Source organism: Anopheles maculipalpis, chromosome 3RL, assembly GCF_943734695.1.
Source record: "Anopheles maculipalpis chromosome 3RL, idAnoMacuDA_375_x, whole genome shotgun sequence".
Lineage (NCBI taxonomy): Eukaryota > Metazoa > Arthropoda > Insecta > Diptera > Culicidae > Anopheles > Anopheles maculipalpis.
This window is the reverse complement of record NC_064872.1, coordinates 74452571-74468566: the sequence shown is the minus strand read 5'-3', so window position 1 is coordinate 74468566 and position 15996 is coordinate 74452571. Positions and strand designations below refer to the sequence as shown.

General features: G+C 45.3%; 2 protein-coding genes across 5 annotated transcripts in view; one reads left to right on the top strand and one right to left on the bottom strand.

Annotated features, from left to right (window-relative positions):
* The window catches only part of LOC126562508 (G protein alpha o subunit), a 287823-nt gene that overhangs the window by 73433 nt on the left and 198394 nt on the right, over positions 1–15996 (top strand). The gene's annotated exons all lie outside the window — the stretch shown is intronic.
* The window catches only part of LOC126562685 (homeotic protein distal-less), a 47008-nt gene continuing 33577 nt past the window's right edge, over positions 2566–15996 (bottom strand). For 2 of the 3 annotated variants that reach the window (XM_050219248.1, XM_050219249.1), the window contains exons 4-7: positions 3395–3539; positions 3133–3228; positions 2815–3013; positions 2566–2661 (exon numbers count right to left, since the gene is read on the bottom strand). In XM_050219248.1, the coding sequence (XP_050075205.1) occupies positions 2643–2661; positions 2815–3013; positions 3133–3228; positions 3395–3539 (459 nt within the window). In that variant the 3' untranslated portion in view covers positions 2566–2642. Of the gene's footprint in view, positions 2662–2814; positions 3014–3129; positions 3229–3394; positions 3540–15996 lie in introns of all 3 variants that reach the window. The other variant, XM_050219250.1, reaches the window with a different exon arrangement.

The window sequence follows — 15996 nt, the reverse complement described above, 5'->3', positions numbered from 1 at the left end:
CCCAAAAATTGGTGAAACGAAGCAAAACGAAGTTGAATAGGGTTGGTTTGGGTGAATTTCACAGAGAAATAGAGTAAGAGATGAAGGGTAATGCACGGGAGAAAACAAACTCATTTTTTGGATTTTTTCAGTTACGATTTTTGCTCGTTTGTTTATTATTTTAATTTCTTCCTCTTTGAAACTAGACACTTGTGCTAGCTTCAGTCACAGCATTAAAACAGTTTGTTTTCTCCTTTCTTTTTGTTTCATTGTATTGTGTAATTGTGTGTGTGTGTGTGTGTGTGTGTGTGTGTGTGTGTGTGTGTGTGTGTGTGTGTGTGTGTGTGTGTGTGTGTGTGTGTGTGTGTGTGTGTGTGTGTGTGTGTGTGTGTGTGTGTGTGTGTTCTGTTATCTTTTACTTTCTGTTCTGGGTTTACCGTATGTGCGTTTTGCTACTGTTTGTTGTTTTACTTACTTTTCCCACCTTGCTTTTCCGAACACATTTCACTTGTTTGTTTCAGAATATTTTTAAAAATTGTTGTTTTGTTTTACAAATTCAGCATTGATTTTAACACTTTGTTTCATTTTATTTGCATTCTTTCTATTCTTTCTAAAAAATCCTTTCTTTTTTTTCACTTTTTTGCATTGTTTTGCTTTTCAATTTTATTTCACCTTCTTTACTGTTTTGCAGTACAGTACAGTACTCACTATATATCGCTACCTTAAATCGTTACACCATCAAGTTCTAGTATCGGGTTGTGTTTTTTTTATGTCCGTGTATGTGTGTGTCTGTGTTTTAAAATGTTTCATTTTCAATTAAATACTTTCATGTGTTTTGTTTTTCTCGCTTCGCCACCCTACCGATATCATTATTCTAGCGCTTCTATCGCTTCTAAATTGTTAGTCAATAAGTTTTGTTTTACTTATAGTTTTGTTTCAATAGCATTATTGTATGTATAGGTGTCCCCATCTATATAGGGCCATGCGTTTAAATCTGCTATGTACAAAAAAATTGCTTGCTAAAAAGAACAATTAAAATAAAACAAACAAACAAACAAAAAACACAGGGCACAGAAGCGTCGTTGGAGCTTGTTCGCAAGCTTTTCCGGATCATGTTTTCGCAGCATGTTTGTGTTTGTCTGTCTGTACGTGTGCGAGCGTGTGTGTGTGTGAGTGGTGAAATAAAAGCTTATCCCTCGTTTTGGCGGGTTTTGGTTGTTTTGTTGGTTGTCGCGTTTACGAAACGAATCGAATCCATCCACGTGGCAATCTGGGACAGTTCTTTCGCCGTTTTTGTTGTTGTTGCTTCTAGCCGAATAAAATTACCATTTAAAATTGCCTGCCAACGTTTTGGTATGCACGCTTTTTTCCGTATCTGAAAGCCCTGTCAGCTCGATCAATTCGTTTCCTCCAAAATTTGACAAAAGAAAAACTTACGCCACCGTCTGTGGACTACCACGACGATTTAGGTAGAGCTGGCGTGTGAGATCGCATGTCTACAGGGCACGATCTTGTTGGCAAGCTTCGCTCTACGTTAAAATGCTTACAGCGACATTGAACTGTGTGTGGTTTTGTTTGTTGAGACTTTTAAAATAGTTACTGATCACTCTGTTCTAAGTAGTTTAGGGTTCAAAATGGCGGTTTTTCAGCTTTAGTGACAAAAAAAAAGTGGAATTAGTTGAGGATTTTCTGACAGCAGTATTGTGCTTGGAATCGAAAGTAAGATTAAATTAAGCTCTTAAGTAACAGACACTCATGGAATTAATGTGATGACTTTTCAAAAAGAAAAACAGCCCGAAAAACAACGTTTCGATCGATTTTGACCGCTAATTATCAAGCCGCACGGTACAAGTCCAACCCGTACATACTAAAGAATACGTGGCATTTGTGTAAACACGCTTAAGAAATATTGCACAGAACCTATTCCGATTGTACCGCGTTAGACCTGGTTGGACGAGCTGAGCTGATCCCGATCCCATCCCGGTTTAGTTGGCGAACTTTAAAAACAAAACACGCGCGCGCACACACACACACACACTGGGCTAAAAGCATTCGTCGCACATCTCGCTAATTAAAAGTAACATTTATCAAACGGAACAAAAACACCGCAAATATACAGAACCCCCGAAAGCGTGGTTTTTGTTTAGCTCGTTTTGCCAATCCGATGCAAAATCGAATCGAGCTTCGAAACAAATATATTACTACACGAAAAAAAAAGAAAGAGAAGACAGTTACAACACGTCTGTTTCTGGAGGAAATCGCACCAGGAGCAGCTTTTTGTGTTTTCTAGTTCCGTTTCCCATAAACGTTAGTATAAAATGAACAGATCACGTGCCAGCGTTAAAACTTAGGATGTGGATGTCTTGCTGTTTTGTCTTTGAAAGGAACCCCTGCTTAATATCTGACCGGTTGCCATCTTTGTGTGTGAGTGTGTGTTGTCCTTTTTTAAATGTTTTTATGCTTAAATTGTGTCCTGCTTCCTGATTTTGTTTGTTTTTGCGTTTCTTCCGCGGGGGTTTCATTGTTCTAAGGGTTTCCTGGCCGGCAGTAATAGGCCCGTTCGCCCGACCTATATCGCCCACCCAACTTATCTAGGAGAGTTATTTCTTACCGTTGCTTAAGCACTAGGGATGGTTAAAATTATAATTTACATTCTCGTTATGTTAAACCGCTGGCCACACTCTGTTGGAGAGAAAAAACAAGAGAGAAAACAGAAAAGAAGAAGCAATATTTTAATTATTTTATTGTAAACACAGTGCAAAATTCTTTCTCCTTTTAAGTTCAATCTGTCCAAAGCGGAGAAAATAAATGTTCAAACGAAAAAGTTCCACTTACGTTAACAGCGACGGGTTCGTTTCCGGCTGATACCAGTACTGAGGTACGTAGCCACCCATCTGCGGTGCATGGGTCGGTTGCGGAGGTGCGTGATTCGTTTGCGGTGCCATCTGCGGTGGTTTGTGGTCGGCCCAATGCGGTGGCGGTTTCTGCTCCCAGGGTGCTTGCGAGGGCGGACTAAGACCTGGAATGCGGCCAGTAGTGAGCGAATAGCGCTATTAGTCTTCAGGCGTACGGTGAATGAATGCGAAAGCAATCCCAATCCCAACCCCGTTGTGGAGGGTGGGGAGGGCCGATTAACTTGACTACACTTACCAGGTGATAGTTCCGAGACGGGGGTACTAGACGGCGTTGGACTGTGTCCGGGAGGTAGGAAATGCGAGGGCGAACCACTGCTCGATCCGCCACCGGGTGCTGTGAGATGGTGGGAAAAAGGAGAACAAACATTTGATTGAAAATCTCTAATCAAGAAGATGTTGAAAAGTTCTAAAGCTCACTTTAGTCTTTGATCCTTAACTAGAAAACGACCTCAATGTTAAGAACTATTCTAAACTACAAATTTAAAACCATCTTCACCAACCTTGATGCATGTTCTGATGCTGTGACGGACTGTGACCTCCCTGGTTCGGTCCACCCAATGGAAGTCCTCCACCAACGCCCGGTGCCTGCGCCGCTTTCATCATCTTCTTGTACTTGGATCGTCGATTTTGAAACCAGATCTTAACCTGCAAGAAATAAAAACAAACAAAAAACAACGGATTAGAATAATTATTTTACATATTTTTTCTCAAGAAAAACTTAAATCTTTTCATGTAAATTGAGTATAATTATCACAACAAAAAGTAAATTCATCAAATATGCAGCTAAATTTGCTAACACGAATGTTGCAGTAAAACATGTTGCTCGGATATCGTGTCGCGTGTTCATGTTGCACTGGTGAGTCGCGCACGATACGAAAAAATCGACAAATCAGACGTCAGACGTTTGGACCGTTGGGAAGAGTAGATTAAAATAAAAACACTTCGCTTTCGATCATAAGTTCAGTAATTTTATGAGCACAACATAACAATTTATGTTTCAGAATGAAGAACAGCATTCAAAATGAACGTATTTATGGCTCACTTAGGACTGACTATTTGAGCATAATTTATATGAATTTCCACTGAGTCATTTTCAACTTTTTTTTTAACATTTATTTATGATACAAATGCTTGTACTGCATCATAAATGCAGATGCGTTCATCGATACAGCTTAGATCGATTTGAATATTACCAATGCCGGGCTTGGTGTATCATAAAAATTCACTGATATTGCGCAATATCACTGACCGTATAGCTTCATTAGAATCATTCTCTCCTTACCATCTCTCTTTCCCTCCTTCTCTGCCCCTATGCGATAGACGGCATACAAATTCATCATGTTTCAAGCACCCCAGCCGATGCCGAGCACTATTTTTCATCTCCATTTTTGCAACAAATTCTCTACCCCATCGTCGCCACCGATGGAGTCACCGCGTCGATGCCATTTTAACGAGCTCTTTCACCGACTGCTACCGGGTTTGATAAAATCGTCTACCACACAGCACGTGGAAGAAATAGAGAGACAGGAGAAGAAAAAAACCACAAGGCGAAACTACAATACAACAAAACTGCAAAGCTTATCGCACCAGCCTACTGTATTGCAACGAACGGATCGTCGCTGCTCCTGAACTCATTTGGAGTACGTGTACGTCTGATGGAACAGGGGTGGCACAATGGGGTGGGGGGAGAATAAATTTTCCATTTTAATTGAAATATTATTTAAATGAGATACGGACAACACACACATATTTCTCGCTCTCGGAGAGGTAGTCGATAACGTTTTTGGTCCTCGTAGTTCCCCCTGGGTGTGTGGATAAAATTATGTCAAACAGTATGGAAAACCACCACTAGATGGCAGTATTTAGAAATTGCGGCAACTATCGGCTTATCCCAAAATTGAATGCAGGAAAGCTGGAGCAGACACTGCAATTGATCAGTTAGGTTCAATCAATTGAGGTGGAGCGCTACCGAGGACATTCCATCAAATTCCGACGGTAAGGATGATTGACCTCGAACGTGTGCAAATCAGCAAATCGAGTGGAATTGGGTTTTATGTACTATTTCGAGCAGAATCACAGCTCGATGGAATTTACACGGTTTCCACACACTTGTCGAGCCACAAATCTCCAAAAACACTCGGTCGAGGCACACACACACACACACACACGCGCAAAGAACACAAACACAGATCGTCGTAAATCACGGCTGATTAAAGCTGATTAGAGCACGCCACCAACATGATATCCATTCGGCTCAACCGCACCAGACGCATTGCCATTCTCCCATGGGAGTTATTTAAATCAATTGAACGGCTCAGCCTGGGTTCCACCGTCCGTAGTATCCTCGGGATAAGCTGCCAACAAACGTGGGGTAAGCGCGTTCGATGTTTCGCTCGGCTACGCTTAAATCAAAGACGATCGTCCGTGTTGCGACCAGCCGAACGACCGACCGTTGTGATCTTGTTGTGTTTCCGAACGAACCGGTACTGCCAACGCACAGCTGACACAGTTTTCCAAAAACATACACAAGGCGCAAGGCACATTGCTGGAGGATGGTGGACGGACGCGCCAAGCGGTGCGCCTGTCCCTGTTGTGACAAGTTGCTGGATGCGGGCACACTCTGTGCACCGTGTTGCGAGCATAAATAAAAATTAAAACTGATAAACAGCGATTAATGAAATGTTTCCGCCCTCGGCGTGTTGAGAGATGCGCCATGTGGAGCTGACGGCGTCACTAAGAGGGTGAGAGTGAGTGCGAGGGTAGGGATTTGTGTTGCTGTACGCTGGTCGGCAATCCGATAGACGTGCTGTCTCGGAAGTGCCCTGGTTGACTCCGTAGTGATGTAGTTTGGGGGGGTTTTGAAGCTAGGTTTAATTAAGTTGCCATACGAGAATGAAGAGTCTACGGGGCAAAGTACTATTTTGTATGAGTCTTGACAGGAGACCATTTGAACGATAAAAAGAGTTGTCTAGTGTTCTACCCTAAAAACTGTAAAATACACAAAGTTACTGCGTTTATTAGTAATTTACTAATAATAGCTTCAATTTGAAGGATAGTCCATTGATTTTGTAAAATCTCGAAAAGTGTACATCATTCTAGAGTTCCTTTTGAAGAAATTTACTTCAAAATATAGTATTTTACATGGACTTCACGTATGACGTAGGATAGACCCGAAGAACCACTTGAATCCTAACCCAAAATACTGCAAACCTTATAGAGTTCCCATTTGTGGGATATTTTACCAACTAACGCCGTCGTGTCATTCTAGATTTTCCATCCAGCACGTTTGTTTCGCTGACGATTGCTCAAGTCGCCGCCCCAATCACCCAGCCAACCCATCGGAGGTGGACGGTACCTGTCCATCAAGGATTCCAAAACTCCGTCCGTCACGCCAACAACAAACACGACCACGACGACCTGTCCTTGAGGGCAGCAGCAACAGCAACAACAACAACAAAAGCACAAAACCCTCCCGCATCGACTTCCTGCCACTAATTTATCATTTCGAAAGCGGCGCACACAACCTTTAAGATCTCTCCCTCTGCTGCACTGTTCGGTTTTTACGAAACCGTTGAAACAGTTCGTGAGTTCGTGAGGTACTGGTAGAATGAAACGCTGAAGGGAAGGACCCTATGGCTTTCTGTTCCGTGGTTTCACCGCACCGCGTACTTGAAACGCCCTCGGTTAGTACGGTGGTTCGGATTATTCGGAGACTTTTGACGTGTTCTGAGGAGAGTACACTTGTTTTTTTTCGAGTCGGAAGATTACAATCAACAGTGACACACAGCGACGAGTGCTGCAACAGCAGCAGCGAACCAACACGCAAACGTCACCCGAACATGGCGCTCTTTGTGGCGCTATTTGACGTAGTGGAAATGGGGCAGGAAAAAAAAGCAAAACTCTCACAGGACACATTCCTGCGGAAGCAAAACTGGTGAAAAAGTGTCACAGGTTGACAGGAGCACCTAACCTCAAACATCAATCATAGTTCCTTGTCACCTACGAGACGCCATGGCGCAAGAGCTCCAGGGCTTCCGAGTCTAGTGCCCATGCGCATCGATTCTTCGCGAGAAAATGGGTGTTTCCCATCGGTGTTGCATGCTCGCTATGATAAGGAAACTAAAAGGCAAAAAAGAGCTTTTATCACGTGAACTTGCAACAAAGTTGTTAGCCAGCTTCTTCTACTTCTTCTTCTTCTTCTTGGTTTGGTGAACATTGTGAACAGTTGCATTAAATATGCAACCAGTCCGATGTGGATGGATGCATGTATGTACGGCCGACGGGAAACAACATGTTGATCAATGTTTTGCCGACGTTTTATGCTGATGCCCGTTTTGTTTCCATTCATGCAAACGATTTCTCAAGCTCCAAAGCTGTTGGAGCTGGTTGGTTGGTTGGGGGTGAAGTTGAGGAGCTTCAGGAAAGGCACCTTCACCGTATCGAAACGCGCCTTCCCAATTCTCCAGGGAAACAAAAAGGGTAGAACAGTTTTACTCCCTCTCATTCGTAGACCGACCTCCACGGGGGTAGCCTCCAAACTCGGGACACTCTAAGGCACCTCCCTCGAATGCACAGGCGAGTGAAGCAACATTGGACGAACAGGCAAAAAATACTGCCTCAGAAAAGCTACGGGTACCATGTTCTTCCCGCCATCAACATGCACGTTACCCGTGTTCATGTGTATTTGCAAGTCTGGACGTAGTCATCTCCAATGCCAGCTTCTGTGCGAGCCTCGGGCATCTTCTCGAAACCATGCCCAGGACAGCCTCCAATTCCAAGCGAATGGACTCTTTCGCGGACTCGGTTCGGTCCAGAATTGCCTTCGGCATCCATGTTGATATCGAAAGGATTCTCCATTCGACCAGCCGCAACCCGATCGGATAGGGAGTTCCCAGTACGCCGCAAACATGGACCCTCTCCAGCACTGGACAGCAAAAGAGAGAATGGGTCGGAAAAACGGATTCTTCGCCCTGGGGACACGGCACACTCACACACCGGTGGACCACGGTGGAGCGTAGAGAGAAAATTTTTGAATAATTGATGGGGTGCCATTACCACCTTATTTTATTTTTATTACCCACCAAACGCTTCGCTCCCCTCTCCAGAGTAGCTACCCTTCATGAGAATTCTTTGCGACAATGCGAATTACCCTCGGTACGCTCGGTATATGCAACAGTAGTAGCTCCGCAGTGGAACTTTTATAGCTACCCAGTGCAGTGTGAAGGGTAACATAAGGTTGACCCAGCTGGGGTTTGATGCCATCAGCCACGGCAATGAGCATTTCTTGGCAGGCTCATAATACCTTAATCTCCGTGCAGATCGATCGAGATTAAGCGCCTGCATAGCTTACGGGTGATCGTTAATGAGAGGGTGTATTTAGCCATGGAGTATATCCAAGAGAAATGGCTTTGCCTGTGTAAATAAAACGTTTAGACTGAAATCCATACGACTCGCACGGTAATTAATTCCAACTTGAGGGAGCAGCAAGCACTGCAGTGCTCCAGTTTTATGGTGAGAAAAATGGGAATTTTATGGCTGCACAGGATATTCTAGCAGGCTTAACGAGTGTGGTGGCTACGGTAGCTCCTGATATCGAATAATTGGTTTGATTTATCGCAACTCCACAATGTATGTGAATGGGCAGGTGGTTTTGATTGAAATGCTTTCCACATGATGCTGAAAAGAACGACTTGCTGTACTGACCTTCGTGATCAGTTAATGATGTAGATTTTTTTGAGAAATTTCTCATCATCTCTTGGCAAGCTCTCGTCTCATGAAGAGACGTCCACTGCTTGCAGCTAACGGGAACCTAACATCGCTTGCAAAGGGGGTCGTCCCGCGACTTGCCGACCATTCAACGCCGATATCGACCTGACCACCTGAACGCGCATCAACTCTTCAACCAACCTTGAGCATAGCAGTCATCCGGTCAGATTCGACGATTTTTTGTTGCGCCTTATTCATTCTTATTCTCTCATCTGTCTCACCACCACCCAAAGCTGGGACAAATCTGACAAACCTCCTGTGTCGTCGCAGAACTTCGCCCATGTAATAAACCTTCCCACGAAACGATCTGCACAAAGACGACGATAGGCAAGAACATATAAATTATAAATTGAAGTTTACATATCGGTGTGCGGTGTAGCGTGGCGAAGGCGAAAGCCACTCCGTAGCCGTAAAGGGTGTTCTCAGCGAACCGTGAAGTGGTTGGCATGCGTGTGTGTCTGTATGCTCACGGGCAGTCCAAAGGCTTGCCATGGCAGGAAGATCGGATCGGTTTTGTGTGTGTACGCGCTTTTTTTTTTTTTTCGTTGCTTCTTGACGAACTAAAGTTTATAAGCTGCTGACGGAAGGAACGATGTGACTGTGGTGGAAGTGGCCATGGATGTTGCTTTGATGATGCTAATGTTCCTGTGCATCACACTGCCGAGGGGTGTGTCACAGGCAGGTAGGTGAACGTCGAGGACCGGAAGAGGCCAAGTTGGGTGTGCGCACCTAACCACACCGTGCGCACTGGCGAGCTTAAGTGACATTGTTCTTGGGATTTCAAATCGTTGGAAAAGTACATCAAACATCAAGGTCGACTGATCGTGTGCTCGACTGCCGACGAGCTGTTAGACTGATGTACTTCGCTTCGATAGGAAGTGAAGATTTTTCATTTGAAAACAGCATAGCTTGAAATCATTCCTAAACACTATCCATGTCAGATATAAGATAGAACTTCGAACAGGTTCAAGATTCAGATGGACACCACATTACCCTATTTAAAATCAATAAAACTAACCAATAACCCTAAATCAAAAAGATCTCAGAATTTAAGCTTCGCAACTTCGCAAGCCCCTTGCATCGAACCAGATCGATCGATCCCGAACGGCCGACAACTGGCTTCGAAACAACGCCGCAATCAAACGAACAAGCGCGCCCGGAATGTAAACCACCGGCTCCGCCAGCAAAACCCATCCAACGTTCGGGGTCGGGTTCGCCATCGATCTCGCCATCGAGCGGTTTACGATGAAAGAGCCCCGATAAACCCGGGAGCCCCATAATTGGCAAGCTGCCTCGCGATCACCGCGGCGCACAAGAAGAGGACGGTGCGTGTACGCGTGTGCGCGCGACCGTACCGCGAGAAACGAGTCGCCAAGGTTGGCAAAAGCCGCGCCACGGAAGTTGCCTCCGCGCTTTGGAGTGGCAATCGAGTGAAGCGAAGAACAGAGCGAAAGCAAAACAAAGAGAGCAAAAAAAAAACAAGGTTAGATTTATGTCTCGATTGTTTTCCCGTCCCGGGACATTGGACATTGGCTGTCCCTCTGTGACATCGTCTCAGCCGATGCGCGTGGAACAGAATGGTGTAGCGGAATGGGGACCAGACCGGTGGAGGAGGATAAATAAAATGTATCAATTCGCATGATAAATTTTTCACTATTGATTGTGCGGTTTCCATCCCCAGCTCCCCCCCCCCCCCATGTGCTTTCTTCGCAGTGTTCACTTTTCTTCCCCACAAGAAAGGGGGGTTTTGATGGGATGGGAAAAGAGAAAACACGTTTCCCAGAATCGAGAGGAAGTTCATTCCCTCGGGAGGGAACTGTCATGCGACAAAAGGGGCAACAAAGAACGAAGACAGAAAAAAGCGTATTAAAACCGATCTTTCCAACCTACCGAATCTGTTCCATGTCCATGAGGACACAGCAGCAGTAGAAGTAGCAAACGGTGACAAAACTTTACACCGGTCGTGTGACAGTCTAATAAAAATATCACACCAACCGGTTCACTTTGTTGTTAGCCGTTGGTTGGCAGGGTCTGATCCCCTGCTCGGGACGTTCGGCAAAGGATACGATCCGCTGGTACGGCAGATCGGAAAGTGTCGATCGAAATTGATCGCTTGTCAACACAGTTGCTCAATCATATCGAAAAGGCTCGAGTTGGAATGATCGATGACAGGAGCATAGTATCGCATGTCAGTGTGTGGTTGAATTTAGGACCTCCGGTTTGGACGATTTAATCTGTGTTGGTTGTGTATGCGTTTTGAGCTATGTATTGCCACCACAACGTGGCATAAGTGTGATACCGCGATGGTGTAGTTGGGTGAGTTGTAGTTTGTCAAGACGTATGTCGTGAGTTCAAACCCAGTGAGAGAGTTATAAATTCTTTTCTCGATTATGTAAATAAATCTCTCAAAGCGCCGGAGTAAACCTATCGAAATTGATCTACTTCAACTTCTCAACTACTCTTTACAATCCGATTCCCAGTGAGTACTTCTCTCTGAATCGCGTCAAACTCAGCTGGACGACAAATGACGACCTCTCGTCACACACAATACTTGTTTGACCATCTGTCGTTTTCGTGTTGTTGTGGCCTAGCTCCCAGAGGAAGAAGAGTTACATTGGTGCAGTTCGTGTAATCTTCCGGCCACCTTTGCACAAGCGGTTTGATGTGGCCCTGAATGACATACGCGCGCTCGTCATGATGTTTTTTGTAGCCGGTTTGTGAAATGCATTCGTCACTCGCGTTGTGTGCATCAAATGCACCGACACACACCCTCTCTGTCCTTCAACTCCCTGCGACCCTCACTTTCCCACACTGCTGCGATCTTCATCATCGCGACAGCTTTTTCATGGAAAAGATCAACCTGAGAGGAAAGCAAAAAATCACCCAAACACACACACAAACAAGAGTTGATATTGCATCAACGCGAGGTGCATCTTGCCAAGCTCGCTCGCTCACTCTCTAAAAGCATATATAAAAATTGACTGATGTGCGGACAACGTGGAATACAAATGAGGGGCGGTTTTTGTACGCACACAACAAGCGTTTGGTGTGTGCTATGGGAGATTTTTTTTGCGGTTCACCCGTTTCAGGCGCATTTTTTTTTTGTTTTTGCATCCACGTTACATGCTTTGAAAGGGAAAAACGCGTCAGGTATCGTTGGTTGGGTTGCCAACTTCTCGCTGCTGCTCCGAGACAACCTCTGACTGGTGCCAGGTGACGTCGGACACTCCGTGTCGCATTCGATTAACGTTCAGCTAACCTTTAACATGACTTCACTGGAACCCCCGGGTATCGCAGCAAAAACAACAACCGCCAAGTCAGTCGAGACCTGTACGTTCAGACATGGGTTTGATGTTGCTTCCGTGAAGTTTTTGAAATGTAGGTGAACAACTAACGGCTCCGATCGGTGGACGATCGGAAAGATGTCTAAGACGGCTGTCAAAGCTGAGCGGCCGGATGCCGCTCGAGAATTCATGACTCTACACTGGCTGGCTGCACTTGTACCGTGCGTCAATCAATTGTCCTACGGTAGATGCAACCCTTCTTTACTTGTACCCTCACTCGCACACACTTTCCCAGCCCAGTGCTCCAGCGAAGCGTATCGAGGGAAAACGTCTTAAAGATTTGCTTTTCACCCGTTCCAAGTTTGGGAAATTATTAAAAACGAATAAAACGATTTTTGATTTGTCTAGCACTAGCACACTGTTGAATGACTTTAAGCTCACTTTAAGCTTGATCATCAGAGTATGCAGTCTTCCGAGGAGGAGAGTACCAGATTGGGAATGCAAATTGGGAATACGTGAAACTATCACCCAGGGAAGCAAAACGCAACCGGAGTGTCATCGTCAACCGGGAAGAGCCAGCGACAACCGACATGCAACGGTGAAGATCACGTTTACGCCACGCGGTTACGCTAGATCTGTCATGCGGAAAATATGCATTCATTATATGCAATTCGATCAACCATCGAGCGGTTTGGCTTCGCTGTCTACTGTTGTGTATGTGTGTGTGTGTGCCCCAAACAGAAACTCAAGAATTCCCTTTGCAGCAGCAGCAATACGGAAATGAATGACGAATAGTTGGCCCCTGTTGTTTCATTCGATTTTTATCGTTAAGCTTGGTACCAAGCTTACAAACTTCGACATCTTGACATGAGACCGACTCCGGTGCGGGGAAGCGAAAATGAAATGCATTTTTCCTTGGTTTTCTTTACTCGCAATCATTTTTTTGCGGTTTGGTTTCAGTGTTTGGGACGGCAACCAAAAAAAAATGGCAAAAAGACACAACAAAAGGCACATTTTCAATTATTTAATTATTTTAATAAATTGTAACGACGTGGGAATGATGGGCAAATGTGCGGTCATTCGGCGTCTTCTTTATTTTCCGCTCTTCCATTTCCATTGCGTGACGGACGGTATCGATGATGTTCACACACACATACACACACACAGGGCGAGCAGTGAAAAAGGAACATCCCGAACAACCCGAACACAGCCCCCGTACAGGCGCCTACTTGAAGACATTTTATTGTCCATTTTAATTGCCCCAATTCGCCGAGTTCTCGGCTAAGATCTTTGAGCCGCACCGTACGTACGCACCACTGGAATGCGCCAACATCTGCCATTCATCCAGTGCGGTTGGAATGCACTTTTACAATTTATTTAGCCTCGAACACATTTCCGTAGAAAAGGGAGAGAATTGAAAATTGGAGAGCTATTTTTTTTTTTTTTTGGGAGGTCCTTCACTCCTGAAGCCGTTATCAGGATGTGCGACAAGCTAATCTACAGGGCAGGCTCACAAGTGTCTGTTAATGTTGCAATAAAATGTTGTCTTATTAAACCTAGATAAGAAAAACACATCTCCTTTGTGCAATAGCTTTGTGCTGCTTGCTGCAGGCACGCTCATTTGATGCATTTGCGGCACCTTGAGATTAGAGCCCTGCAAACGCGGGTGCAATATAGGTGTTCTTGCTGTTCGTGTGAAGCGATTTTTTTTCTACTTCTTCTGCTTCGTTCCTAGAAAACCTTGATCGTAACTATCGAATCGTGTACGTGCGGCTTACCGTGCCTACATATTAGAGACGTGTTTTGCGCAACCCTCCCAACCCATCTCTACCATCTTGCGCTGTGAAACCACCCCGTCCCTGCCCCGTGCTAGTCCAACACTTCATCGAGAGTTATGAAAGAAATCAATCATTTGCCATCAAGCGTCAAGCGTTCAATCACGGCATCGTCGTTGTCGCTGTCGACAGCACCCGACAACCGGAGAGCACTGCGCTGTGCAGAGGCCCTTTTGCCTTAGAGGAGGGTAGTTTCAAGATCAGACCACCCCAAACGATCACAACCGGCTGATAGCTGGCACACGCGAACACACTTTGGCTGTGTTCACCCGGTGTCGATTTCTGACCGAACCGCTGCACCTGCACACGTTCACTAAATCAGCATCCCTAACGCACAACACACATACACAGTGTTCCTGTGCACTTCCGGCAAACCACCCCACCTCCCTTCATTCCCACCAAAGATCACTTCATTTTCGCGTCGATCGCAATGCACACGCCGCATTAATTATTCATTCGATGCGTAACGGTGCCGCCGTTCGATCGCGTTCTGTCGACCGAACACTGCGTATCGATCGGTGCACGCCTGCACTGTTTCACGATCACGATCTTTTGCCGCAGGATTTCATCATTAAGGTCGAAGGTACTGGTCCCCTTCCATCCCCGGAGGGGGTGGTTTGACTTGGCTCGTAAAATCGATACAGTCACGCGGGAAATTACCGAAGAAAATCACAACAGCTTAGAGACCGGTAGCACTGGCAGCACACTTGGCAAAGTGTACACAAGGCCCTTGAGCGATGTGGATGCTGGGCTGTGCTGGGTACTTGTGGTGCGAAAATTGTTGCCAAACGGGGATGTTATGCAAATGAAGATTTCTTCGGCTTTTGTTGACCGACGTTAAAAGTCGTAATGCAGAAGCATTTTAAAATTGCAGAAGTGTTCTTCACTATGGTAGTTCGAGATTGACGTGAGCAATGATTTAGTGGTGATAAACTGATGAAAATTTGTGCGTCAAGGATAGGGGAAAAATATGAAAAGGACGACAAACAACATAATAACAACACTGCGACAGAAAGGTTCGAATGGGATTTGGTCCTCGTTGCTGTTGTATTGAGTTTACCACCGAACCAACTAGATAGTATGTGTATTATAGACATATTTCAAAGCTCACAACTGTAATTGAACAGCGAAAATTAATAGTTCAAGAATCCCTCTTCAGATATGAATAAGAATTCGAGATCTTATGCAGTAATTTTTGAAACACTCCTTAGTTCCCTACCCAAAAAGATCATATCAGTAGATCAATTGAGTAAAGTACGAACCGTTGATCGAATCATCAGATCAAACAAAAACATCTAAAACTAGTCTCCAAGAAATAAAAATTCACCCAACAAACTCCCCTTGCTTTAGTCATTGCCGATCCGCAAGAATGCAATAAGCTCTAGCAAGCGTTGGGGGGTTTTCCCTCCCCCCCCCCTCCCTACTCTCACGTCGTGATCTTTACATCAACCTGCACCCACCCCAACCTCCACGCTTTGCCCCGCATGGTGATGATAGCAATCATTGTTGCATACCGGGAAATGAAACAATCTCGTTTCCCACATCACAAAACACCGGCACCGGGAACAAAACGCGCGCTTCTTTGTGTTTAGCTATCGTTAACGTATGGCCGGGCTTGGCTGGGTGTATGTATATACCTCCCCGGTGACGTCATCGGTCATTAGACAAAGATCCCTTTCCCGGTGCCTCCCGTGTGCCCCGAAAAACCGAAGCGTGAAAGGTTAACGCGTACGCTTCGAAGGACCAAAAAGGTGTATCGGTGGGAGAAGGGATGCACGCACGTTAGCAGCACCCGATCGGAATGCGTCTTAGTTGACATCTAATTCGAAATCAGAGAACCAGTTCGCTGGGCAGCTGTGGTGTGCGTGCTTGCCTCTACGGTGCGTTTGGTTCGTGGTGTGGCGTAGGAAAAATCTACTGCATCGATTAATATTGATGAGCGATTGAATGATAATTGTAGATTTTTTTACACACTGGAACCCCGACGGGTGGGAGGGGAAGGGAGGGGGTTTACAAATTTCCATAGGCATGTTTTCCTGCGCGCCATTCACTTGACTTTGAGAGAGTTTCTGTATGTGCGACGTCGTTTGTGCAAGCAGTTTGGTCGGCGCTTGCCGTTCAGTTTCCATGGGAGTTTTCCATCGCACCGGTACGATATGATGGTTAGTGTATGTGTGTTTGTGTGGCCTTGTGTGAGTGGGTCTCCGTACGTTTCCT